The sequence below is a fragment of the Pipistrellus kuhlii genome, unplaced genomic scaffold (genome assembly GCF_014108245.1).
Source record: "Pipistrellus kuhlii isolate mPipKuh1 unplaced genomic scaffold, mPipKuh1.p scaffold_m20_p_2, whole genome shotgun sequence".
In the NCBI taxonomy this organism is placed as follows: domain Eukaryota; kingdom Metazoa; phylum Chordata; class Mammalia; order Chiroptera; family Vespertilionidae; genus Pipistrellus; species Pipistrellus kuhlii.
Window position 1 is genome coordinate 121329885 of NW_023425515.1, and position 25638 is coordinate 121355522.

The 25638-nt window shown below is 41.0% G+C and overlaps 1 protein-coding gene across 1 annotated transcript in view; it reads left to right on the forward strand.

The window, feature by feature from the left end:
- Positions 1-2172: 2172 nt before the first annotated feature.
- Positions 2173-25638, forward strand: part of CAP2 (cyclase associated actin cytoskeleton regulatory protein 2) — a 138448-nt gene continuing 114982 nt past the window's right edge. The window contains exons 1-2 of the mRNA XM_036446144.2: positions 2173-2565; positions 24086-24207. Of these exons, the coding sequence (XP_036302037.1) occupies positions 24087-24207 (121 nt within the window). The 5' untranslated portion in view covers positions 2173-2565; position 24086. The remainder of the gene's footprint in view (positions 2566-24085; positions 24208-25638) is intronic.

Sequence of the window (25638 nt, forward strand, 5' to 3'; positions counted from 1 at the left end):
GCTGATTGCAACTTCAGTGGAATCCAGGGGAACAAAATCAATGGAAAGGAGAAGGCTCAGATGCAAGAGTAGGGGCCTAAGATGGAATAAAACAAGAACACTGTTGACTTTAACAAGGAAGGAAAAATTAATTCAAATGAAATATAAAGAGGAGAGGAAAGAAGAGGAGAGAAGAGGGAGGGAAGGGGATGAAGGGAGAGAAGAACTGAAAGAATGAAAGGATTATTTTTATTTTATTTTCTTGTTTTGCCTCATATCTCTTTCTAACCCTAGACAGAACCACCAAATCAGCCATTGTTATCATGATTCTGCTCCAAAACTGTCAATAATTGGCCACTGCCTACCCCCTCGGGTTCCAACACCTTAGGCTCAGATTGCAGGCATTCACCATCTGGGATATATCCTTCCTTCCCAGATTGGCTCCCACAGCTCTCCATTCCAGCTAAACTCATTGGCTGTCCTTCATACATGTCCCATCCTTTGTCACCTCCCCTGTTTTTGTCCCTGCTGCTTCTTTCATCTTGTGTGTCCTTCCTTTACTCTTGCTGTTTTATTTCCACTTGAAGGCTAGACTCTCATTTCCACTGGGATGCATTCTCTGACCCCCAATAGTAGAAGCAACCTCCCTCTTCTCTGCACATCCACATAACTTTGTTCACACTTCTCTTAGGACACTTCTTTGCAGCCTTTTTTCACTGTGTTTATTTTTATACTCTCCTCGTCTTCCCACTATATTATAAACCTAAGGGCGGGATTTTTGCATCATTCACCTACATACTCTATAATTCTTATACTCCAATGCAAAATATAATTTGCTAAAGGAAATGTTCTATTAATATTTGTTGAAGTTAATGCTAAGGAGAAAAATTCATATTAGACTGAATATTTGAGAGTTTCCTGGGAACCTGCACAAATTGGTCCTATGGACATATGGCTGGAACATAAGTGTTCTAAAAACAAATATATCCTTGACTTACTTATTCATTCATTCATTCATTCATTCATTCAGTATAAATGTATTGAATACCTACCAAATGTGAGACATCTGCATAGTAAGGATGGCATTGGTTCTGGATATATGCAAAGAGGCATTCCTCATCACCACTGTTAGCCAAGAGCAATGTGTAATATAGTGGTTCTCAACCTTTCTAATGTCGCAACCTTTTAATACAGTTCCTCATGTTGTGGGGACCCCCTAACTATAAAATTATTTTTGTTGCTACTTCATAACTGTAATTTTGCTACTGTTAATGAATCGTAATGTAAATATCTGTGTTTTCCGATGGTCTTAGGCAACCCTGTTAATGACCCATAGGTTGAGAACTGCTGCTGCAAAGCCTAAGAGATTCATTAGCAGTAGCAAAATTAGAGTTATGAAGCAGCAATGAAAATAAGTTTACGGGTTGGGAGTCACCATAACATGAGGAACTGTATTAAGAGTCGGGGCATTAAAAAGGTTGAGAACCACAGGTGTAACAGAAGTGACCTTCATTTAACTTGTGTCCTATGGTGTCAGAATGAGCCTTGTAATGCACAGAACCAAATTAGATGCCATTCTAGCATCAACACAGAATATTGGCTTTTTAGACATCCATCTTTGTGTTTGTTTGGAAATTTTGCTTTAAAAAGTATCAATTATACCTTCCCCTCTTTTCTCTCTTGCCTGTAATTATTTTCCTGGCATTTATTCAACAAAGCGCTTCAAGTCCACTTCTACAGATTGAAATAAACTGATGAAAATTGAAAAATCAATGTTTTCCTTCTAATGGTTTGAATAAAAAAGTAAAAAACAAAAAAAGCTTCCAATTTTGTAATTATAATCAATATATAATGGGACAATGGCCACAAATACAAATAGACACTTAAAAAATAGATTAGTTTGGTGAACATTTGTTTTTAAATAATCAGGTACATTTTTTAAAAAAAATTTTAGCTTTTAAAGATGTATGTAGAATATATTTTAAAATGTTGTTCCAAGATACGATTGCATCTCAACCTGATGTCTTCCTAAAGCGTTAGATGTCCACGCCCTCTCCTGTCAGGGTCTTCATCCAGGTAGCGGGGTTGTGGGACACACAGGCCTGCCTCTGGCTTCCTCAGGACCCGTCCTTTATCTGCACAAGCCTTATGAGGTCCACTGTCTGGGTGGCTTCTGCAGCCAGGAGCGTCCTGGATCTTTGCAGACTTCTTTGCAAGGCTGCCTGATGCGGTGACTTCATTGCTTTCACAGCCTGGCGCTTGGCAGGCTGGCTCCCCTGCTCTCCTTCCCCGTCTCCCTCTCTCTTCTCCCACGGCCCATCTGCCCCTCCTTTCCTCCATCCCCCTCGCCGCTCTGCTCCCCTTGATTTCCACTCCCCACCCGCGCGCGGCTTTGCTCCCCCTCTCTTTCCCCCTGGACGTGTCTGTATTTGGAGCTCCCGGAAGCCGCGGCGACTCTCCCCGGAGCGGCGTGACCGACACCAACTCCGTTCGAGGAGGAGGCGGGGAGGAGGGCGGCCGGAGGAGGCCGCGAGTGGCGGGCCACGGATTGGGCATCGCGGGGACGAGACCCCAGGCACCAAGCAGGTAATCCCGGGGCGGCTGGGCGCGGCCTCGGGGAGGGGGGGCCCCGGGGGCAGGTGCGGGGGCGCTCGGAAGTCGTACCGAATGGGTGGGATGAGAGGGGCCGGGACGCGGGGCCGTGGGCGACGGGAGCGCAGCGGGGGCAGGACGCGGGGCCCGGGGCGGGGACGCGGGCGGGAGCCAGACCCGGCGTCCAGGCCCCTGCGGGGCGCGGGCGCGAGCGGCCGCCCCATGTGGGTCAGCGCACCCCGCCCCCGGCCCCGCGGTCCTGCTGGGGCGCCCCGGCCGCTGGAAGGCGGGTGCGGCTGGGGGCGGGCGCGGGGCGGCCTTGCGCGCCAGGCTCGCCAAACTTTGCGGGTGTCCGCCCGCTGGGCTTGGAGCCTCACGGGGGTGCGGGTTAGGGGGTCTGGGGGGGCTGCCTTGGGGCTGGATCTGACCGCAGCCATCTGGATGGGAAAGCGCCGGGGAAACCGCCCTGGCCGCTCTGCTGAACCTGCCCTGAGGCGAGGGGTCACCTTTAAAAATGCAAAGGCCCCGGGGCACCCAGGGACACTTGGAAAGGGCGCCTCACCGCTGGTCTCTGGCCGCTTTGGGGAGAGGATTGTTCACGCTGGTAGTCGCGCTGTGACCACTTTTCCGGCTGGAATCACATAGGCGGGGATGGCCTTCCCTTTATTCTCATCATAAATAACTGGCTGCAAGTTTCAGCAGTATCTGAATTGTTGCATTATTTACAACGAATAGATACACGTGACTGCATTTACGCTGTTGATTAGGTCCAAAGGGCCAAAGCGGAAGGAGGTGAACACTTAGCAGAAAGAGCAAGAACCGGTGGGAAAGCAGAAGCGATGGGACACGTGCACCTTAGTTTTCCAGAGTTGTGTGCAGAGCGCTGTTTCTTTACCGCGAATAACCATTTCTTTTAAGTTAAGGACCATGCCTTAGAATTCTGGGGTGAAATATCTAAGCCCACTTCGTGTAAGATTACAACAGTCGAGTGATCTTTGGGGAGATGGTTCTTAGAGTGACTAGGGTCTAATTAGGCTGTAAGCCTCTTGGGGGCAAGGGTGGCTTTTGGTAGTTCTTCCAGCACCAAGCAGTATCTGACTCAGGGCATGTAATGAGCAGACATAAAACTTTATTAAACGAATTAACTCAATAGCTTGAGTGTGGCTGGACCATGACTTCTTGAAATTGGATATTTTGCAAGGAAGGATGCCAAATCTAAAACTCCTTAATAAAATCAGAATCAAGATGTTATATAAATGATCCTATCTATCGATAATAAAGAGGAAATATGCTAATTGACCATCACTAGGACACAAAGATGGTTGCACCCACAGCTGTGACCAAATTCCCATAAGGTGCCATAAAGAGAAATCAGCAGGGACCTGAGGCTATGCCCCCTGCCGGCCAGAGCTTGGCAAGGGTGGGACTGGCTGGGTCTGGGCCTCACATGATTTTGAGGTGCATGTGGGTGGGCGGGACTTGACTCTGGGTCCCCTGGTGAGCCCCAGACTCTGACAGGAGGAAGATTTTCATATACATTTCACTAATTTTCTTTCATCTATAACACTTCTATTATAGAAAAAGGGCAAATAGCAATATTAAATTATTTCCTCTAATTAATACCCTTTCAATGTGCATGAATTTCATGCACTGGGTCACTAGTTATTAAAGATAAAAAGAAATTGACTATGAAGAATCATGAAGATGCCCATCAAGTTGGTCTTGGCTAGTAGGAAAACGTTTTTTGCGGCTCATTGTTGAGTGAGAAATCAATTTGTCAATAGAGTGTGAAATTTGGTAAACTTTTTTAGTAGAGGACTCAATGGTAGACTTTGCTGGCCACACGGTCTCTTTAGTATAATTACTCAACTGTGCCACTGTAGTTGAAAACAGCCATAGACAATACGGAAAGGAATGGTGTGGTTGCATTTTGTTTTATTTATGGACACTAAAATTTGAAGTTCATGTAATTTTCACCAGTAACAAAATATTCTTCTTTTCCTCATGCATTTAAAAATGTAAAAATCATCCTTAGCTTGGAGGGAGGGGTTGTGGGGGGGTAGGAGGGAAGGGAGAGTTTTGTCCTGTTGGCAGTAGTTTGCTACTCCCACCTACCGTGTGACAGAGTTTGGAGAGGAACCTTTTGAAAGGATTGATGAGCCAGATTCTTCTAGTGCCTCAGTCATACCTAGGAGTTAAGTTAAATGTCTTCAAGAGTAGCATTAACTTATTTTGGGAATTGCAGTTTTTTGTTTTGTCTTGAATATTACCTAATGGACATCTTTATGCATAAGGTTTCCTCTTTAATTCATTAATTATGTAATATTTCATACATAAAAATAATATTTTAAGTTTACATAAGCTATAAACATTACATTCAAATGACCACCTGTGATTCCACCACTCAGCCTTAAAACTAGGACTTAAGAACTAGATAATTGTAAAAAGATAACTCCCAAAATGGAAGAAAATATTTTAAAATCATATATCTGATAAGGAATTTGTAACCAAAATAGAGAGAGCTCTTACAGCTCAGTAATCAAAAGACAAATAACCCAAAATAAAAATGGTCAAAGGATCTGAATGGGCATTTCTCCAAAAAGTGTCCAATAAGCACCTGAACAGATGCTTGGCATCCTCATTCGTCAGCAAAGTGCCAATCAAACCACAGTGAGATACCATTCCGCACCCAGTAAGATGGCTACATTCAAAGTCAGACAATGATAGTTGGTGAGGATGTGGAGGAATTGGAAGCCTTACACACTGCTGGTGGGAATATCAAATGGTGTGACTGCTTTGGAAAACAATTTGACAGCTCCTTAAAAGTTAAACAGAGTTACCATATAATAAAGCAATGCCTATATACAAATGTTTATAGCAGTATTATTCATAATGGCCAAAAAGTGGAAACAACCCAAATGTTCATCAGCTAATAAATGGATAAATAAAATGTGGTTATTCCCATACAATGGGCTATTATTGGCTGATAGAAAGGAATGGGGTGCTGATGCATGCTACAATGTGTATGAACCTTGAAAACATTATCCAGAGTGAAAAAAGCTAGTCACAAAAGAACACATATTGTATAATTCTGATCATATGAAAATGTTCAGAACAGGGAAATCTATAGAGACAATCTATAGAGACAGAAAATCGACTAGTGGTTGCTTAGGGCTGAGGGTTGGAGTTAGGGAGGGTGTTAGGTTAAGGGTACAGGGTTTCTTTTTGAGCTGATGAAAATGTTCTAAATTTGACCTGGTGGATGCATGTATCATTGAATTGTACACTTCAGATGGGTGAATTGTATCTTAAGTGAGTTATCTCTCAATAAGACTGATGAAGAAAATAAACAGAAGGCTAGAACAAAAAAGCAAACAAAAACAACAGATTATTACATATGCTGCTGCATCTTCCTTTGTGGGCTTCTCTTATGCCATTCCTGTGTCCTTCCCAACCCTGAATTTTGTGTTAATCATTCCCGTACTGTAAAACAGTTTTATGACATATGTCTGTATTCCTAAACAATATGTTGTTTAGGTTTGCTTATTTTTGATTTATAAAAAAGGTATATATAATATTCTCACTTTTAAAAATTCAAGGTTATATTTTTAAGAATTATTCAAATTGTTGCATGTAGCAATATAGTATTCATTGTCAGATATTCCATAATTTATTTTCCCATTCTCGTATAGATGGGCATTTGGGTTGGGTCCCATGTTTTGCTATTACAAAGAGTGTAATTTGAAAACTTACTTTTCATGTCTTGGCACACAAGTGCAAGAATTCTTTCATGTGAATGTGAATGTGCCTTGTATTTTAATGACCAAAAAAAAAGGCTGATTCTTCCTCTGACTTATAGATTAATGCTATCTACCTGCTTATTCACTCCCTCAAACCAAGATGAAGTAACTAAAGCTGGGAGCCTGATTTCTCATTCTATTTAAATTCTAATTGTAATATCTATTTTCTCATGTCCTAAGAAGTGTGGGAAAATAATAATCTAAAACTTTACAACAATTTCACAGCAGGACCACTTACCTCAATCACTCATGAGCATCTCCATCCTCTTATATCACCTGGGTTTAGGATGGGATGGAGGACAATTTTATTATATCAAAGGAACATTGTACTTTAAGCAAGGTACATAAGTGCTTACTGATCTTCACTAACATTTTCCTTGTATGGTATCCTTTTGGGTACTCCAATGTTACAACATGATTAGTTTGGTTATTCTGGTAACAAGCCAGTTGGAAATCTGGAATTTTAGCCTTGGACATTTTCTAGGTCTGCTGTGATTCAGGCTGTGAGCTTTTACAGTTCGTTCGGAATATTTCTATTTTACTTAGGAAGTAGAACAAGCCATTGTAAGGAATTTTTTTAAAGTTTATTTTCTATTGTGGCAAAATATACATAACCTAAAATTTGCCATTTTTAACCATTCTAAATTGTACAATTCAGTGGCATTAAGTGCATTTTAAAAGTTGTGCAATAATCAGCACCATCTTCATCATCCCTAACTGAAACTCTGTCCCCATTATACAATAAACCCCTATTTTCCCCTTCCTCCAGCCCCTGGCAACCACCATTCTACCTTCTGTCTCCATGAATTTGTCTATTCCAGGTACCGCATTTAAGTGGAATCATAGCACCAGCTAACAGAACTTAAGGGCCATTCTACAGTATAAAAGTCTGCTCTGAAATTATTCTTGTTTTGATAGAAGGGGATAACAAGGAACCAGAGAATTCTGGGAGGTGGTAGAGATGGCAGTGTTGAAGAGGATGATGGTCCCTGGAGAAGCCAGATGCTGGAGACACCAAAGACAGACCTTGTCTTGTGTCTGTACTTGGACTCAGTTTCATGAGAAAATAGCCTTTATTGCTTTGCATCAGTCCCCATCAAAATCCAGAGACCCTCTGGGATCCCCTCATTGTTTATTCATTCCACCACACTGACAGTTACATGTCCAGTGAGAATCAAAAGGGATACAGAGATGAATATCAGTGAAGGATCTGATCTAAGACAGAACAGATGACCTAAGCTGTGAACATAGATCTCAAAGGATCTGCTTAGGTGATTGTCATCATTAGGTTTAACCTTGTTTCTAGGTAGTTTTATTCTGAGAAGAATCACTGAATTCTAATGAGACAAATTGGTTATCTTACTCTAAGATAACAAGAAGCAGTCAAATTGGACCACACTAAGAAAACTGGCCAATCCTGTTTTTCAGAACCAGGTACAATAGGATTCACAGTGATGAATGCATATTTCAGCCTGATTATAGTCTGACAGGTAATTGGAGGTGTTCATTTTATGGAATCTGAATTTAGAAACCTCTGTATTGCCCAAAATGTGCAGGTGAGGGACTAGTGTCATATAAGGTTGGTCTTTTCACCTAATGAGTATTGTCTGGTGCTTCTGCTCACCTCTCTCAAGTGGCAGGAAGCTGAGATATTTGGCTCGGTTAGTAGGTTGCTGGGAGAGTCCATCTAATTGGTTGCTTGGCATTAGGCTAAACACCATCTTTTTCCTGGCATCATCTTCTAGCATGCTAGAAGCTGAAGCTAGATATTTTCAGGGGTACAATGTAGGTTCGCAAATATTTAGACAAAATTTTTAAAGCTTGAAGTTTTGTTTTTTTCTTCATATACACTTCTTTTTCATTTCTTAGTACACTCATGGTACCCTCTGGTTGTTCAAAGTTCCTTCTGTAAACAGCCCACCCCCCACCCCACCCCTTCTTCCATCCTGCTTCCTAATGGTCTTTCCCTTCATAGGCCTCCTCTTCCCTCAGAGACTCTTCAGAATGGAAGGTGGACAATTTTCTAAGTTCTCCAGTAATTGAAAACTTTAAAAAGAGGTTTGTTAATGCAAATGAGTCTAGGTAGTATACAATGATGGGTGCAATTCATTTAAAAAAAAAACACACATATATTAGAGAGGATATATAAAATAATATATATATATTTTAGAGAGGAAGGGAGAGAGGTAGAAATATCAATGATGAGAGAGAATCATTGAGCAGCTGCCTCCTAAACACCCCACACTGGGAATTGAGCCCACACCCAGATGGGTGCCCTACCTGGAAATCGTACTGTTACCTCCTGGCTCATAGGTCGATGCTCAACTACTGAGCCACGCTAGCTGGGCTGGAACTAATTTTTGTGCTTCCTATATTCTTCAAACTCCGTACATTAACTACATGCAGAGACTTCCAAAGATTCATGCATACAGGTGTTTCCCACCTTCTTTCCCATAATCACCTTTCTCTCACTTTATCTAAGAAAGGCCTATCTTGAACCTATTTTATTAGTCTATTTTACTAAAATGTCTATCTCTGACCCATTTTATTAAATTGCATTGTCCAAGGATGTAAAATCTAGGGAATAGGAATGGAAAAAAAAAAAAGCAGGGGAAGGGAGGGGGGAGGAAGACATTTCAGAGTATCAGTTTTGGAGTTGAGAAAGTCAATAATTCTATTTCCTGGACATTGAAAATCATATGTTTTCTAAGTCTTTGATTAAAAAAAAACAATAACAACAACAATGAAGGTAATCTAATGAAATTGTAAACTAATGTTAAAGAAAAAACTTAAAAAGAGGATGAAACATGACTCGCATACAAATAATAAAATTAACATTTTAACAATTAAAAAATAAGAGAGCCAGAAAAGTCTATAATCAAAGATGACCATTGATAGGAATGCTGAAATGAATTCACTTAATAGATATAACACTGGCTTCTTCATAGTTTGAGAGGGAAGTCAGTTGGAGTTCCACATGATAAAATGTATTTGCATTCCCATAGAACATAATTACTGACTTTCCTAGAAGTCTTCTACAAGTTCACATCTCTGTGTACAGTTGTGAATTGCCTAGGGAAAGACCATGAATGGCGGAGATAACCCAGATGGATGAATAGATAGGGTACTCACTAAATTTCAGTCTTCCCCAACTTTTCCTTTCACTGATGGTTAAAATAATTTTTATTATTTCATCACTATGAGATGTTTAGTATATAGCCCAGAAGGAGTTCAAAGAATTGAGTAATGTTTCTATTATAAAATCTCATTCATTCTTATCACCTCATTTATGTGAATAGTTTCCTAGCAGTTTCATTGATAAAAACAAAAATTGAGTCAAATTGGTTTTCAATCTTGACTCATTCTAATAATATGAATATTCATCCCCTTATGCATGAAATAATTGAAAAATCAAGTTCTTAAAAGAGAGGGGTTTCCAATAAAATTTACTTTTTATTTACATTTAGTAATTATGTGTCAACATTTATAATATTTGTATTATTTTTATAATTTGCATTTTAATACTAGTTACAAAAATAACAATCAGAAGAACTTTTTTTGCCACTGGATTTAAATTAAGTGTATATACATATTTGATGCAGAAAAAAGTATGATAGGATATTGAATAAAAGACATTAAAGCATAAAATACATAAAGCAAGAATAAACTATGGGAAGAAGAATAGAAATATAAGTTCAAGGAGAAAATGTTATTATGCAAAAATTTATGACTTTCAAAGAGCCTGATTATGTATTCTTTTAAAATGAATCATGATGACTTTCAATGGACATATTTCAGCTAGTGATAAAATAATTTTACTTTTACAGAATGCTGGAAGTTACATTCTTCACAATTATTTATATTTTGGTGAAAGTTTTTATATGCCTATCTAAAAATATGCAAGAGAGTTCTACAAAAATCTTTAAGTTATATACAAATTGGAAAATCTCTTTGTAGCTCATCCTGCCTCTGTTTTCTGACCAAAAATCAAGGGTCTGTAATATGGTAAATGCCTTCTGTAAGTTTAGTATTGGTAAATGAGCCAACTTAATGATTGACATAGTTCTAATGACTCCTTGTTTTGTTAAATGTAGGAAAGACTTTGAGAAGTAAAGGTCTTGGTACTTGGGATACTTCTTAGGCGACCATCGGAAGACACAGATATTTACATTATGATTCATTAACAGTAGAAAAATGACAGTTATGAAGTACCAACAAAAATAATTTTATGGTTGGTAGTCACCACATGAGGAACTGTATTAAAGGGTTGCGGCATTAGAAATGATGAGAACCACTGCTTTAAGGTATTACTTGTGTATGCATGTATGTGAATAATGACCAGATAGATAACACTACCATTGGATCTGTAAATGGATAGCCTTCACCATGTTTGGGAAGTTTGGAGCCAATATTTCTTCAAATATGTTTCCTGCCTAAATCTCTTTGTCCTCACCTGGGATTCCAATGACATTAATATTAAACCTTTAATATTGTCCCATGGGCTTCTTACGCTCTGTTCATTTTGTTGTTGTTCAATCTTTTCTCCTCTAGATAACATCTATATCATCAAGTTCACTGACACTTCCTTTGTCTTCTCTGTTCTGCCATTGAGTCCAGGGAGCGAGGTGTTCATCCAGTGTATTTGTGTTTTTTATTGTTATTGTATTTTTTGGTTCTGTGTCACTTAAGAGAATTTCCATCTTTCCATTCACTTTAGGAGTGTTTATCACCTGGAACATAGTTAAAATAGTTCCAAAAATCTTATAATTTCAACATAATGTTATCGTGGAGTTGTTGATTATTTTTTCTCTTGAGAAATTATGACATTTTCCCAGACCCTTGCTTGTCAGACATTTGGGAATTGAATTCTTGACATTTTGAATATTATGTTCTGAGACTGAATCCTTTTACAATGCTCAGTGTTTTTGTCTTTTGAGGCAGTCTATCCAGTTCTGGCTTGTATTCTATGGGCAATGAAAATTCATTTTTCAAAACTTTTGCTGTGCTGTCTTGGGTCTCATGGAAGCACAAGTTAGGGCTTAGACTGGGACTTGAACAGTGGCTTCTATTATCGTTCAGGTCTCAAAACCATTGGGTCTGTCCCACATCTGCACAGCCCAGGGAAGAAACCAGGGCCTGCACTCCATGCATATTATACAATCAAGGAATCCCCTTCTTTAGTTTTCTCCTCTGGGATTCCTCCCACGCTCTTCTCTCCCTTAAGAACCAGTTTTTCCTGATCTTCTGCCAGAAATGTTTGATTTCTCTTCAAGTTTTAGTTGCTCACGGCACTGCAGTATAGACTAGAGTCACCCTCAAGGCAAAGCCCTGAGAGAAAAGTGAGAGGGAAAAATAACAGGGATTCTCCCACACTCTTTGAACTGCAAGGCCCTTTTTCCCCCGCTCTTTGGCAATAGGACTAGGTTTCTTTTACAGAAATTTTTATCTGTTTATGCTACACAATTCTACAATTGTGGCTACTCAAAGCAGAAAAAAATGGGAAAAACCTGCTCTTTTCCTCGCGTTCTTCAATTTACAGGGGCCTCCTTTCCCAGTCTTCTGGCCCAAAAGAGGAGGGTTCTCTGGAAGATTTTCTTGCCTGCACCTCCTGCACAGGTCTAACCTTTGGACCAACTCTGGAGAGAAAAGGAAAAACCCAAAAGCATACTCCCAAATGGGCCCCGTTTTCAAGTTTGGTTGCTCTCCTCAATTCACTTGTTATTGTTTATCTTTCAGAGTCAGGGAGTTGCTTTTTGCATTTTGAATATAATTTAGAGATAGGCTACCGTGGACTTATACCTTCAAGATGTCACTGGTAGTTCCCTCCTCCTTTTCCCCTCTGTTTTTCCTACACCCTGCCATTTTTTCTTTCCATTTTGCCCTTTATCTGTTTCTCATTCTTTTTGGGTTGTCAGGTCTAAAAAGCCAAAAAGAACCTCTAGTTCTTTGGTGGCTCAGAGCTCTATTTGAAAACTGATTTTTTCACTCCTAATAAATCAAAGTCAAGTCTGAAAGGAGACCTAGAGGCTGGAGACACATGAAGAAGCAAAAAGAGGTTAGAGGAGAGTGCCTGAGCCACATCCATCACCTGGCTACTTTAAGTCAAATGATGACAGTCACATTTGTTGAAAATATCCATGCACAAATCTGGCCCAGCACTTAAGAAGTGATCCTTGTGACTTTACTTTTAAGAGAGTTGCTGAATCTTGCCGAAACCGGTTTGGCTCAGTGGTAGAGCGTCAGTATGTGGACTGAAAGGTCCCAGGTTAGATTCCGGTCAAGGGCATGTACATTGGTTGCGGGCACATCCCCGGTAGGGGGTGTACAAGAGGCAGTTGGTCTATGTTTCTCTCTCATCAACGTTTCTAGCTCTCTAGCTCTCTCCCTTCCTTTTTGTAAAAAATCAATAAAATATATTTTAAAAAAGAGAGAGAGAGAGAGAGTTGCTGAATCTGTTATTTAATTGTATATAAATTTTACAATGAGTGCCAGAATGTTGGGATTAGGAAGAATTTCAGCAAACCTTCATACCTTCATTAGTCCACAGAGAGATGGCGGTCTTAACACTGAAAGACAAGGTTTAATGAAGTAAAATACTTTTAGTTATGCTATGAGAAATAACTGACCATAAAAAAATACTTTCCCTTTTATGCTTTCAATTAATAGCATTTCTGTAGTTTCTTTGTTCTGTGGCAGGGATGGGGAATGTTCATCCCGAGGACTGTATAAGGCCCACAAAATCATTTAGCCTGGCCCTGGGATAAATTAATTAAATGTTTGACCAAAGATAGCAGGCTAATTTTTAAGTTGATGATTTTGTATGGCCCATGAATGAGGCTATAAATATCCAAATGGCCCTTGGCAGAAAAAAGGTTCCCCACCCCTGTTCTATGGCATGGTCTTGGATGAGTGGTGTGTGAAATATTAGGGTTGTTGTGTTTGGGAATAGGGGAGGTGATAATACACTCAATAATAGTTCACAGACTGAGCACTAGGAACAGATCATGATGATGAGTGCTGTGGATAAATCACAACACTTAGGCATCACTTTAGAGTTCACAGCGTCTCCTCTAATCTTCCATAGACTCCCGGGGCAGCTGTTATTATTAGGTAGGTAATACTTACAATTCCATCCCAGAAGTCCCCTGAACTTTGGGTTCCTATTTGCAGCTGCCAGTTATCACCTCAGTATCACCAGAGGCACTTGAAACTCACAGGTCCAAAACTGCTTCTCTTCATTACCTACCTCCATTCCCTCTCCCTGTTTTGATTGACACCACCCTACCACTGAGCAAGTCATCTAAGAAATCCTGCCTTCTCCATTTCGCTCCTAATCCCATTTAATCCTCTCTCAGACTTTACCTGTTTTACATGTCTCTCAGATCTTCAATCCACTGTCACCATGACAGTAATTCCCCGGGCCCCTCTCCAGCTTTATCAACCACTCTTCCTAAGCCCCCATCAAGCCTCATTTACTCCTTTCTTAGAAAGCTCCTGGCACATGGTCAAGGCTCAGTAAGTATTTTCTGCCTGTAGTGTCCCCATGTATCAGCACAAACTGGCCATAGGCTCAGGAACACCTTTACTTACCTTTCCTCTGAACAACACCTCCTCATCCTTTGAGATTTAGTTTAGTTCCTATTCAAACTTTAGTAGCCTCTTTACTTCCCATGGTTCAGTTGAGTACCCCATTTTTTGACCCTTCTCACATGCTCCCATAGCATTCCTGTGCACCCTTCTACTACAGGGCTTCTCAGAGTGAGGGGCCTCATGTTGTACTTATTAAAAACGAAGATTCCTATCAATATCCAGGACCACTGAATTGCATAGCTGAGTGTGGAGCTGAGGAATCTGCAATTTAAGGTCCCGCTCTTCCCAGGGATTCTGCTGCACAGGAGAGAGAGGCACCGTGAGAACTGCCACTCTCTCCTGCCCCCTATCTTGGCTCCTACAACTAGTTCCAGGAGAGAGGAGTGTGGCCTCTCAGAGCAGTCTGGGGCTAAGTTTAGTCACCATCGATCACTTTGCTGGGAGAAGAGAGCATCAAGTTATCAGAGTTAATAGGGTTTAAACTGTACCCTTATAAAGAGGAACAGGACTTACTTTTTATTTGATTTTAAATGCTTTATTGAGCTAACATTTTGCATACCATGCTATTCACCTGTTTTACATGCACAATTCAGTACTTTTTTAGTACATACACAGCACTGTGCAACTGCCACCGAAATTCTAATTTAAATCATTTCCATGACTGCGAATAAAAACTTTGTGACCATTCAAAGTCACTCTCCTTTCCTGTTTCCAGCCCTAGGCAACTACTAATCTATTTTTTTGTGTCTAAAGATCCGCTTTTCCTAGATATTCTTATAAATGGAATTGTAGAGCACATGGCCTTCTATCTCTGCCTCTTTTATGTAGCATAGTGTTTTTCCAGTTCACCCATGTTGTAGCACGATCACTACTTCATTCCTCTTTATTGGAAAGTAATATTCCAATGAATGAATATACCACATTTCTTTTATCCATTCATCCATCAATGGAAATTTAAGTTGTTTCCTTTTTTTTTTGGCCATTAAGAATGATATTGCTATGGAGATTTGTAAACAAGTTATTGTGTATGTGTACATATGTTTTTGTTTCCCTTGAGTAGATACATATGGGTGGGAAGACTGGGTCATATATCAAATATATGCTTAACTTTTTAAGAAACGTGCAAGCTGTTTTCCACAGCAGCTGCACCGTTTTACATTCCCACCAGCATTATAGGAAGGTCCCAACTTCTCTTTAGCCTCACCAGCACTTGTCTTTTTGGTTGTAGCTATCCTACTGGGTATGAAGTGATATTTTGTGGTTTTGATTTGTATTTCACTTTCTCTAGTGACTATTAATATTAAATGTCTTTATAGGTACTATTGGGGAAATGTCTATACAATATTTTGCCCATTTTTAAATTGGAGCGTTGTTCTTATTATTGAGTTTAAGAGTTCTTTACATATTCTGGATACAAGGAGAGCGGTATATTTACTTTTTGGAGGGGCAAACAGTCCATGAAAGCCCTGCCCAGGCTGCAGTAACCTGGCCAGCGGCATCTCCCTGGCTCTTCCTTTCCCAGTGCACCTCTTGGGGAACTCCTTTTTGACCTCTTCCTTCTCAGTGGCCTAACAAGAGCAGAAGGGCAGCATGGGGACACAGGAGTAGAAGGGCTTCCCCAACCACATTGGAGCCTAGAAAGGGCCATGGCAGGGTTTGAGGAGGGAGCTGCTTTTCCATGAAGAGTCCTTACTTCACACTTAGCTAAAGGAGTTCCCACTTGAGGATAGGAGCGTGTAATAGGGATCTGTACTGGCTCCATTCAGCCTTCACAGCCTATGACTTTCTGGCTGTGTACTTACCCAGTCTCACCACCCCAAGTCAAGGAACAGAGCAAGCCTTCAAGATATACTTAGATTCCCCCATGATCTCAGTTCTCATTGGACTCTTTCCTGCTGAAATTACCCAGTTCCCTGCAGCCTGGTGTCCTAGAGTGCTGGCCTGCCCCAACAGCCAGACTGTCCTCTCCTCAAGGAGATCATGGTGCCTGTAAGACAGACTCTGAGTCTCATCCACCTGTGCAGCCCCAGCAGCCAGCACAGAGCACAGTGCACACATATGCATACAAAGGAAGAAGGAAAGAGTTCGTGTTTTGGAAGTGAGGGGCATTATGCAGGCATTTAAGGGGCAGGGTCTCAAATTAAGATTCTCTGATGCCAGAAAATGCTTTTTGCATTATCTCAAGTTGTAAACCCTAGCTTCTTATCTTCATAGATTCCAACCCCGAAGAGACATGTTTGTGATATGAGAATGATCAGGGGTGGTTCTAAGGAGTGGAGCCACCAGAGTACAGAGGGCAAATGGATGAGGAGGTAATTTCTGTATGCGGTTGCTTATTTTACCTTCTGTAGTCTGCTCTGGAAAAGATAAAGATGACAGGAAGTTAATACCTGGAGGGAAGTTAACCTCTGAGCACCATGCTCATATATATTAATAGAAAATCAGGAGTGATTAGAATACTCCTGCTCAGAAGCAGACCCTGCTTGGTTAAGCCAAGGAATTATTTCACTAGGAGACACATTCATGTTGCCAAGATGCCTGCCTTTATGTCTTTTGCTTCCTCTCCCACGGAGCATTTCTAGAGCCAGCTTCTTACCTAAAAGACACACACACACACACACACACACACACACACACACACAAAGCCACTGTTTTCTTTTTATTGCAAAAAGTTCCAAGAATGGTTGTATTTTGAAATAGTGTAATCAGAGAGTTATACAGTAAAAGAACACAAAATTTTTCACAAAACATCAATCTGCTACCTCCCCCACCACCTTCTTTGGGGATCAATACTGCAACCCGGGAACTGAACTGGCAACTCATGGGTGCATACCAGCCAGGACATCACTGTGGTTTTAAGTGGGAAAACTAATCTAATATCTTCTTTTACATGGGCATTTCTCCCATGAAAAATTGGCTTTCCGCCTGATCTGAGATTATGCCAGGATGTGGGCAGGCGAGGGAAGGCCGTGAGTGGTAGCCAATTAATTAGTCAATCAGAAAGTATTTATAGAATTCTCCATGTACATGGCAGCATGCAGACTCAGTGGGAGATACAAGGAGAATCGGCCCATGAAAAGCTTGGACTAATCTTGGGAGGCAAGGTGTGCATGTGCTGGCAGAAAAGACAGCATGAGACGGTATTTTAATTGGGCAGTATGTCTTACAGGCACCAGAGGGTATACAGACAAACAGGCTGTTACTCTGGGCTTATCACCATTTATTCTGGGCCATGGGGTATCAGTTTTCAAAGTGACTATGAAAGCTGCTTTTTATAACTGGTTAGACGGAATAGGTAGGACCTCAGTAGACCCTGAGCATGATAAGATGGTTTGGGTGCAATACATGAGGAACTAAAGAGTGTTATTTTTCAAAAATGATTCCACAGAGATTATGCTTGTGTCCTTAGCAGGGGACAATTTAAAAGCAAAAAAATCATCATAAAAATGTTTAGGGAAAAATATATGACTAAAAAAGTACTAATTACATAGCCAATTTTTCATTTCATAGTAACCATTACACATAGATTTGAGAAAACCTCCTTTAGAGAAATGAAATTTGAAAATAATAATGATAATAAATAATAATATTATAATAATAATAATAACCTAAATTTTTCAGCTACTCATTTGCCAGATCTTTTAGATGATTGCTGAACATTGCAAATCCCCGAAGACTGGATGTAGCAGTATATAGATCTAACTACTCCCATGGAAAGCAAAACGAGATGGGATGTCTTCATAGCAGTAGCTAACAAGTTATCACTGACCATGTGCCATTCTTTGTATGTCTTCATATGCATACTTCCATCAACTCTATGTATAAATAGTAACTAAAACAAAGTAAAATTACGCTCTTTTCCAAGAATCTCCCAGCTAGTGATTCCAAAGCCTCTATACCACCCTACTTAAAAACGGGTAAAACATTTGAGATCTTATAAAATGTTTGAAAGTGTGAGAAACTCTGCCTTCTTAGAAACTGCTATGAAAAGGATAGAAATGTGTGCACGCTCTCTCCCTCAGTGCTTTCAGCTCAGTCATGGTGCTGTTGGTATAATATTGACCATTGGACAGTGTTAGGAACCAAATTCCTGTACTTTGAGGATGGGTTCTATAAAATGACCAATGAAGAAAAAAAAATTTTTTTGTTATGATAGCTATCTTTTCTCCTACAATGTTTCTAGCATAGCTTATCATTCCAAGACACATTATTATTCTCAGAGATGCCTTTGAGAATACTTATAGGCTATATTCTTATTGGTGTGTATGAAATATTTGTAAATATTTGAAATTGGTATGAGAGATATTTGAATTGCTTAAATATTTAGAATACTAACTTCTTTATTTGAAAAACAAAACACTCAAGATTTTGTTTATAAACTCACCCAGAGACATATAATATGCAATGCCCATTTTCCTACCTTTTCTACACCTCTTCAAAATCATTTATAAGAAGAATTTTTGATCAACAACAAAGTATTTCATCCTAAAAGTTCTAAACACTGGGGACAATGAGAAGAATCCCAAAAACTTCCTCCAGAGAGAAAACACAGGTAATATCTCAAGAATGATGAATCAACCTTGGATTTCTCCACAGTAACCTAGGGAGCTAGAAGACATTGGAGCAATGCTTTTAAAATCCTGAGGAAAATTTCCAGCCTGCAATTTTATACTCAGACTACTCACCAATCAGGTATGAGAGAAGAAGGAAAAAAAAAAAAAAAAAAGACATTTTCAGGCATGCAAAATCTCAAAAACATTGACCTTTCATGTACCTTTTTTCAGAAGACAATACTCTTTCCAATTAAGGAAGTACACCAAGAAAGAGAAGGATATAGAGTCCCAAAAACAGGTAGTAGAACATAAGGAGTAGGGGAGAGAAATCCCTAGGATGATTTCTCTGTTCACCTTCAGTGACAGAAGGCAGGTCCCAGGTTACAGATGTGCAGCAAGCCTACGGAACAACCGTGCAGTTGGATTAATTCTCCAGAAGAGATAACTCTGAGAAGAAAGAACTAAAAATTCCAGAGGTGGATTTACACAACTGAGGAGAGATTTGGGAGATGATTAATTTTTTAAGTGTGTAGACAACTGAGAAGCTGAAAAGCATTGCTTTAATAAAACAAGCTATGCAAAAAGTAAAAATCATGACTTAGCTGTGAATAGTCCTAACTGTATTAACACTGATTATTTGTCACACAAAAATTGAGATATAACAGTATTGGGAGAAAGGGATAAAATGAAATGTGCATGTATGTGCTTGTGGGTATGGGGCAAGAGAACAGTACTCCCTTTTGTTTTTGGTGGGAACTCAGTGGATGATGTCTGAAAGTGAAGAAAGCAAACAAGACATAGAACTATAAGTATATTATTTAGAAACTAGTGACCCAGTGCATAAAATTCATGCACATTAAAAAGGAATTAATTAGAGGAAATATTTTAATATTGCTATTTGCCCTTTCTCTATAATAGAAGTGTCAGAGATGAAAGAAAATTAGTAAAATGTATATGAAAATCTTTCTCCTATCAGAGTCTGGGATGTGCCACAGGGATCCAGAGTCAAGTCCCCACCCACCAGCCCACACCTCAAAATCACAAGACCCAGACCCAACCAGCCCCACCCACATTGGGCGAGATCCAGACCCAACAGGGCCCACCCACATCAAGCCCTGCCGAGGGGTGGGGCCCACAACCTCAGGTCTTCTGGCCCAGCGCTGGGCGGGGGGTGCAGCCTCAGGTCCCCCATTAAGCCCCACTGGGCGAGGGGTGCAAACTCAGGTCCTCCAGAGCACCCGCAGATCCCCCAGCCTGGCGCTGGGGCAGAGGGTGTGGCCTGAGGTTGCCTGGTCAGGCGCCAGGGTGGGGTGCACAGCCTCAGGTCCCCCACCCTGGGGTGAAAGGTGTGGCCCCACCAGATGGGGGGCACAACCGAGGACCCCACCAAGGCCCACTGGGTGGGGCTCACAGCCTGAGGTTTCCCCGGCTCAGGCCAGGACAGGGGCTTACCTTGAGGTCCCCCATCAAGCCCCTCAGGGGCGGGGGGAGGAGGGGAGCCCACCGCCTGAGGTCCCATGTCAAGCCATGCATGGCAGGGGACATGGCCTCAGGTCCCCTGGCCTGATGCCATGGTGGGGTGTGCAGCCTCAGGTCCTCCATCCCAACACTGGGGCGGTGGGTGCGGCCTGAGGTTCCCCATCAAGCCCTGCTGGGTGGGAGGCATGGCCTGAGGTCCCCTGTCAAGTCCCACCTTAGCTTCAGGTTTCTGCTGATTGCTCATTAAGGCTTGCTACGGGAACCCCTGCCTCCACTGTGGGCGTAGCTATCTTGTTACGGTGTGATGGTCAATTTGCATATTCCCTCTTATTAGATAGGATAAGAGGAAACTACAGTACTAAAGTAAACAGCTAAAATAATTAAAAATGGTTGACTCTCAAATCAAAGAATGGAAGGAGGCAGTCAGGGGACTGTTCTGTTTTGTTATAAGCCTTGCAGAACTATTGACTCTACATCTGTGCATGTTTGGCTTTGATAAAAATTAAACTTATAAAAAATGAAGCATGAAAGAGAAACTCAAATACAGTAAGAAAAAAAGGACAAGCAAGGATAAGTTATATTTCTCATTATAGAGAAACTCAAAAGAGAATACTCAAAAAATAATGCAAAACAAAGAATTAAGATTAGCCTCAAGTATCATTTCCTAAAACAAAAAAAGAAAGTTGTAAAGTTCTGTGTTCCTCCACCTTTTTCTTTTCGCTCACCCTCACACTCTAGTCAAACATTGGTGTTCATCTTCTATAATTTCAAGGTTAGCTAGTACTTGAGCAGCAGCATCTAACCCAATCTCTTGATTCTCCAACTATGCATCCGGCTTCTCTTGGTTTCTCATCCAATTCCCAGAACATCTTACATCCACCATCTTGCCCTTTTCGTTTCTTCACTGGCTTCCTGATTCACATCCTCTGTCCACCGACCCTGACTCATTCCATAGCTTGATCTAACTGTCAGCATTTGCTTTGACTGCCCTATCCATTTCCTCAGTCTAATTCTTAATTCCTGGCTCCCACCTCCTCGTCAATACTTGGCTAAATCCATTGTGAAAAACCAAGGCGAATGGAATTGCCTGGGAAGAATTTGGAGAATCTACAGCTCCGTTCTTTCTTCATTCTTGAGAGCCAGGCTAGCAGCTGAGGGCACATGTGGAGAGAAGTGTGTGTGTGTGTGTCTGTGTGTGTGTGTGTGTGTGTGTGTGTGTGTGTGTGTGTGTGTGTGTGTGTGAGAGAGAGAGAGAGAGAGAGAGAGGGAGAGGGGGGGGGGAGGGAGAGAGGGGGAGAGAGAGAGAGAGAGAGAGAGAGAGAGAGAGAGAGAGAGAGAGAGAGAGCACAGCCAACTTGGACCCTGTCATATTTTGGGGGAATACTAATGTGTGTTTTTATAAGAGAAATAAGTTATATTTCTTTTATTTGTTCTTCCATTTCTCCTAGAAACTGTTCTAAAATTTTAAACCCAGAGGCATCTTTCTAGCTTCCTTGCATGACGTTGCATTTTGACCTCTTAAGGGACTGTGGCAAGTCTTCAGTTCATGGCGATGTCACATGAAGTGACATCTGATTCACTTTTAGACTGCATTCCACACCAGTCTGCCCAGCCCAGCAGTTATGGGCTAACTCCTATTGTCTTTCAACATATGAAGCTCTATGAGATAATGTGTGGTTTGGGTCTTGTCTGGGAAGCTGATTAAGCCACAGTCAGGGACAGCAATCCTACGTGTGAAATGTAACAGGCTTTCCCCAAACAGTCTGGGGCGACTGGAGGTACTTGGTGTTTTTTGTTGGGGGACAGAGAGCTCACTAGGAAAGCAAACACCTTCTTTTTCAGCGTGGGCTTGGTCTATGGCGGTAACATTTGGCAAGTTGAGTAACGGTGAACATAGATAACTGTGAACAGATGGGCAACTATTAAAAGATTAGAGGGGCTTTTATCATTTTTCCAATGGCCTTCACCCACCTACCTACAGGATACTCGGTTCCCTCACAAGCTTACGTAATGGATTTAATTTTCTCTTCCTTTTTTTTTTTTTTTTTTTCATTTGCGATGGAAGCAAAAGCTGACGTTAAGAGGAAGAGAATAGATGAGAAACTTCTAATTTTGAGTGCCTTTGGGATTAGATGCTGATTTTGGCCGTGCAGAGAACACTGCCCCATATTTTGAAAGAGTAGCTGCTGGCAATTTCAGAGGAGATGACTTTCCAAAATAGACAGTGAGCCTTCCCTGACTGTGTCTGATGACCGTCTGACATTTGGACACAGAATCCCGGAGCTATCCATGTGCTTTGATAAGTATAACCTGGTTTTTAAAATAAGGCAATGGCAAGTCATTACATTTAAGTCATTACATGTCGTCTCATTAAGAGACTACAAAATACAAAAGAGAAGTGCCTTCCTGGCAGAAAGAGAAAATAGTTACACATCTTAGAGCAATAAAATTTACCCACGCTCTGGGCAGTGTTGTCTGAGATGCAGGAGCATGTCATCCTCTGTGGCTCAGAATGATGCTTGGAATGTTCCTAACAGGGAGAAGTGCAGGCACTGAGATGAGGCCTTATTACTCTCTCTGAGGCAGCAGCCTGATTTTGCCAAGACCACAGGTTCGTATGGTCAGACTTATGGCAACTATTAGCTAGATCTCATAAATCATTCCTCAGAGGCTACCTTAATACCTTTACATTCCAGGGTCAATAATTCTAAAGACTCACCTTGTGTATACTCAGTGTGTCTATCTAACGTCTGTTTGGAAGCAGGAAGGATGGATAGATACCCTGCCTCATTTTTACCCCCAATTTTTTAGCCCAGCGGTCAGCAAACTCATTTGTCAGCAGAGCCAAATGTCAACAGTACAATGATTGAAATTTCTTTTGAGAGCCAAATTTTTTAAACTTAAACTTCTTCTAACGCCACTTCTTCAAAATAGACTCACCCAGGCCGTGGTATTTTGTGAAAGAGCCACACTCAAGGGGCCAAAGAGCTGCATGGGGTTCGAGAGCTACAGTTTGCCAACCATGCCCTTAGCCAACCTCAAAGCAAGTTTATTTCAACCAAAAGTGTTGGGTAACTCAAGATCACTGTCTCCAAAAACTATCTCACCTAAAACTGAGTTTTGTCTAAAAACAACCAACATCAAAGGAAAATAACCACCTTGAATATTTTAAATTAAAATATCCATCTTTCAAAATAATTTCAATTTTAAATAATGTAGCAACAGAACCCTGAAACACACTAATAGCAGGTAGAAGACAATTCGCTCTGGAGGCAATGGCCTCTGCTGGCTCCTCAGTGATGCACAGCTTCACAAACTCACAGTTCTCCTGGGTTGTGCTGTTGATTTAAGGTAACTAAGTAAACAAGGTTTGGTCCCCTGTAGAATTATACTTTAACAGAAAGAACTATTGGAACTGGTTAAAGTATCCTCCTACCATGAGCGATGAGTTGACAATATTAATTGTGAATATATGTTCCTGGGCTTTTAGTAACTAGTAGACACAGATTGTATCATACCTTAAAGAAGCACCCAAGGAGACACTTGATAATGCTGTCAAGAGAGTGAATGTTTGCCCTAACCGATTTGGCTCAGTGGATAGAGCGTTGGCCTGCAAACTGAGAGGTTGCAGGTTTGATTCTGGTCAAGGGCATGTACTACCTTGGTTGTGGGTACATCCCCAGTAGAAGGTGTGTAGAAGGCAGCTGATCAATGTTTCTCTCTCATTGATGTTTCTAACTCTCTATCCTACTCCCTTCCTCTCTGTAAAAAAAGCAATACATATATTTTTTTTTAAAAAGAGAGAGAGAGAATGAATGTTTGTGTTTTGCATGTGAGGCTTGTAAAAGTCACTGAATTGAATACTAAGCTCAATAAAATTTGGTTGTTTTTTTTTTTGTTCCAAGTCGTATGTTCTTTTGCTTTTCCCATATTTCCGACACCTTTAATTACCTAGAGGGTTGGTATACTCTCTAGGTAATAAAGCCTTTTCCAGCAATTTTTATTTTCCTTCTTGCCACTGCTAAGTGTGATGGTGTCAGCTTGCTAATCCTGCCTGAGCTCACATGGCCTCCGTTTGTTCCCATCTTCTAGAATGGAGGCGATGCAGGGACTGGTGGAGAGACTGGAACGGGCAGTCGGCCGGCTGGAGTTGCTTCCTGCGGTGTCACACCAGGCCCCTGGGGACTGTGGGGCAATTAACGGTGTCAGTGGAGGTAGGACCACAAACTTGTCGTTACCCGTCTCTACGTGGGTCACTTCATTTTGTCCCCATCACTTAGTGCTCAAGAAATATGTCTGCTTTCTTCAACTTCCCTACTCCTTCCTTTGTTTGTGACCATGACATTAACCAGATGCAAGCGATCCTTGAAAATATATAGAAAGGGAAAAAAAGTTTCAACGCACACTCCACAAAAACTGACAATTCCTCCGCCTGTTAAGAGCATAATTCATGTGCCAAGTATCATTATTGTTTTGTTTATGCTGCTCTTCCACGCTCAGTGGCTAAATATATTATCTAAGTGATTATCAAAAAGAAACTAATGTTCTCAGTTGGAATGTAAATTGGAAGGAATTATTATTCTGTAGATTTTAATTTTAAAAAGAACAAGTCATTAAATTTAAGAACTGCAGTTTTAAAGAAGTGAACCTGATGTGAATCCAAATGTGAATGCCTACTGACACGATCCCATCACGTTGTTTTACCTGTGCCTGCTACTAACCAAACACACTTTGAAAAATATATGCTAAGGCCCGGCCAGCCTGGCTCAGTGGTTGAGCATTGGCCTATGAACTAAGAGGTCACAGCTCAATTCCCAGTCAGGGTACGTGCCTGGGTTGCTGGCTCAATCCCCAGAGTGGAGTGTGAGGGGGCAGCCAATCAATGATTCTCTCTCATCATTGATGTTTCTCTTGCTTTCTCTCCCCCTCTCCCTTCCTCTCTGAAATCAATAAAAGTATTTTTTAATTACATGCTAATGCCACACTTAAAAAAAATAGATCTTAAAAACTATGTGAGCAAATATAAAAAAAATTAACTATTTCTTTAACATGATACCAGGTATGGTAAACTCTCTAAGTTATCTACAGTAATTTTTCCAATTTCTTCTTGCCTAAGCTTACAGATTTAGCAAATAAAAATACAGGACACCTCGTTAAATTTGAGTTTTAGGGAGCTGACTTTTTTGGGGTCGAGGAGTTGTGTGTTCCAGATACTGCATGGTACACACTTAGGCTAAAAGTTTATTCATTGTTTATCTGAAATTCAAATTTAACTGGGCTAAGTGTGTTTAACCTAGCAACTCTACCCTTGTCTCACATAAGGTTCCTCCTGATCTGCCCCATTTTGAGTCCTGTTAGGCTTTGGGGGCTGAGAAAAGACCTATGGAAGGGGGCTTTAAAACAAGGCTTTTACCAGGCAAGATCCACAGTGGTGCTTCTAAAATTTCAGGCGTATTTGGAGCTGTGCCTTGTATTACATGCCCTAGGACAAAAATTACTGTGTGAGCACAAATGCGCAGGCTGGTTCTTCCCGGTGAGCATAATGAAAATTAAAATGCTCTGAGTGCACCGGAAGGGGTGCTATTTAAAGGAAGGCTGCCAGGGGCGTGTAAGTCATTTGTGCATCAACAGAGTCACATCTACGA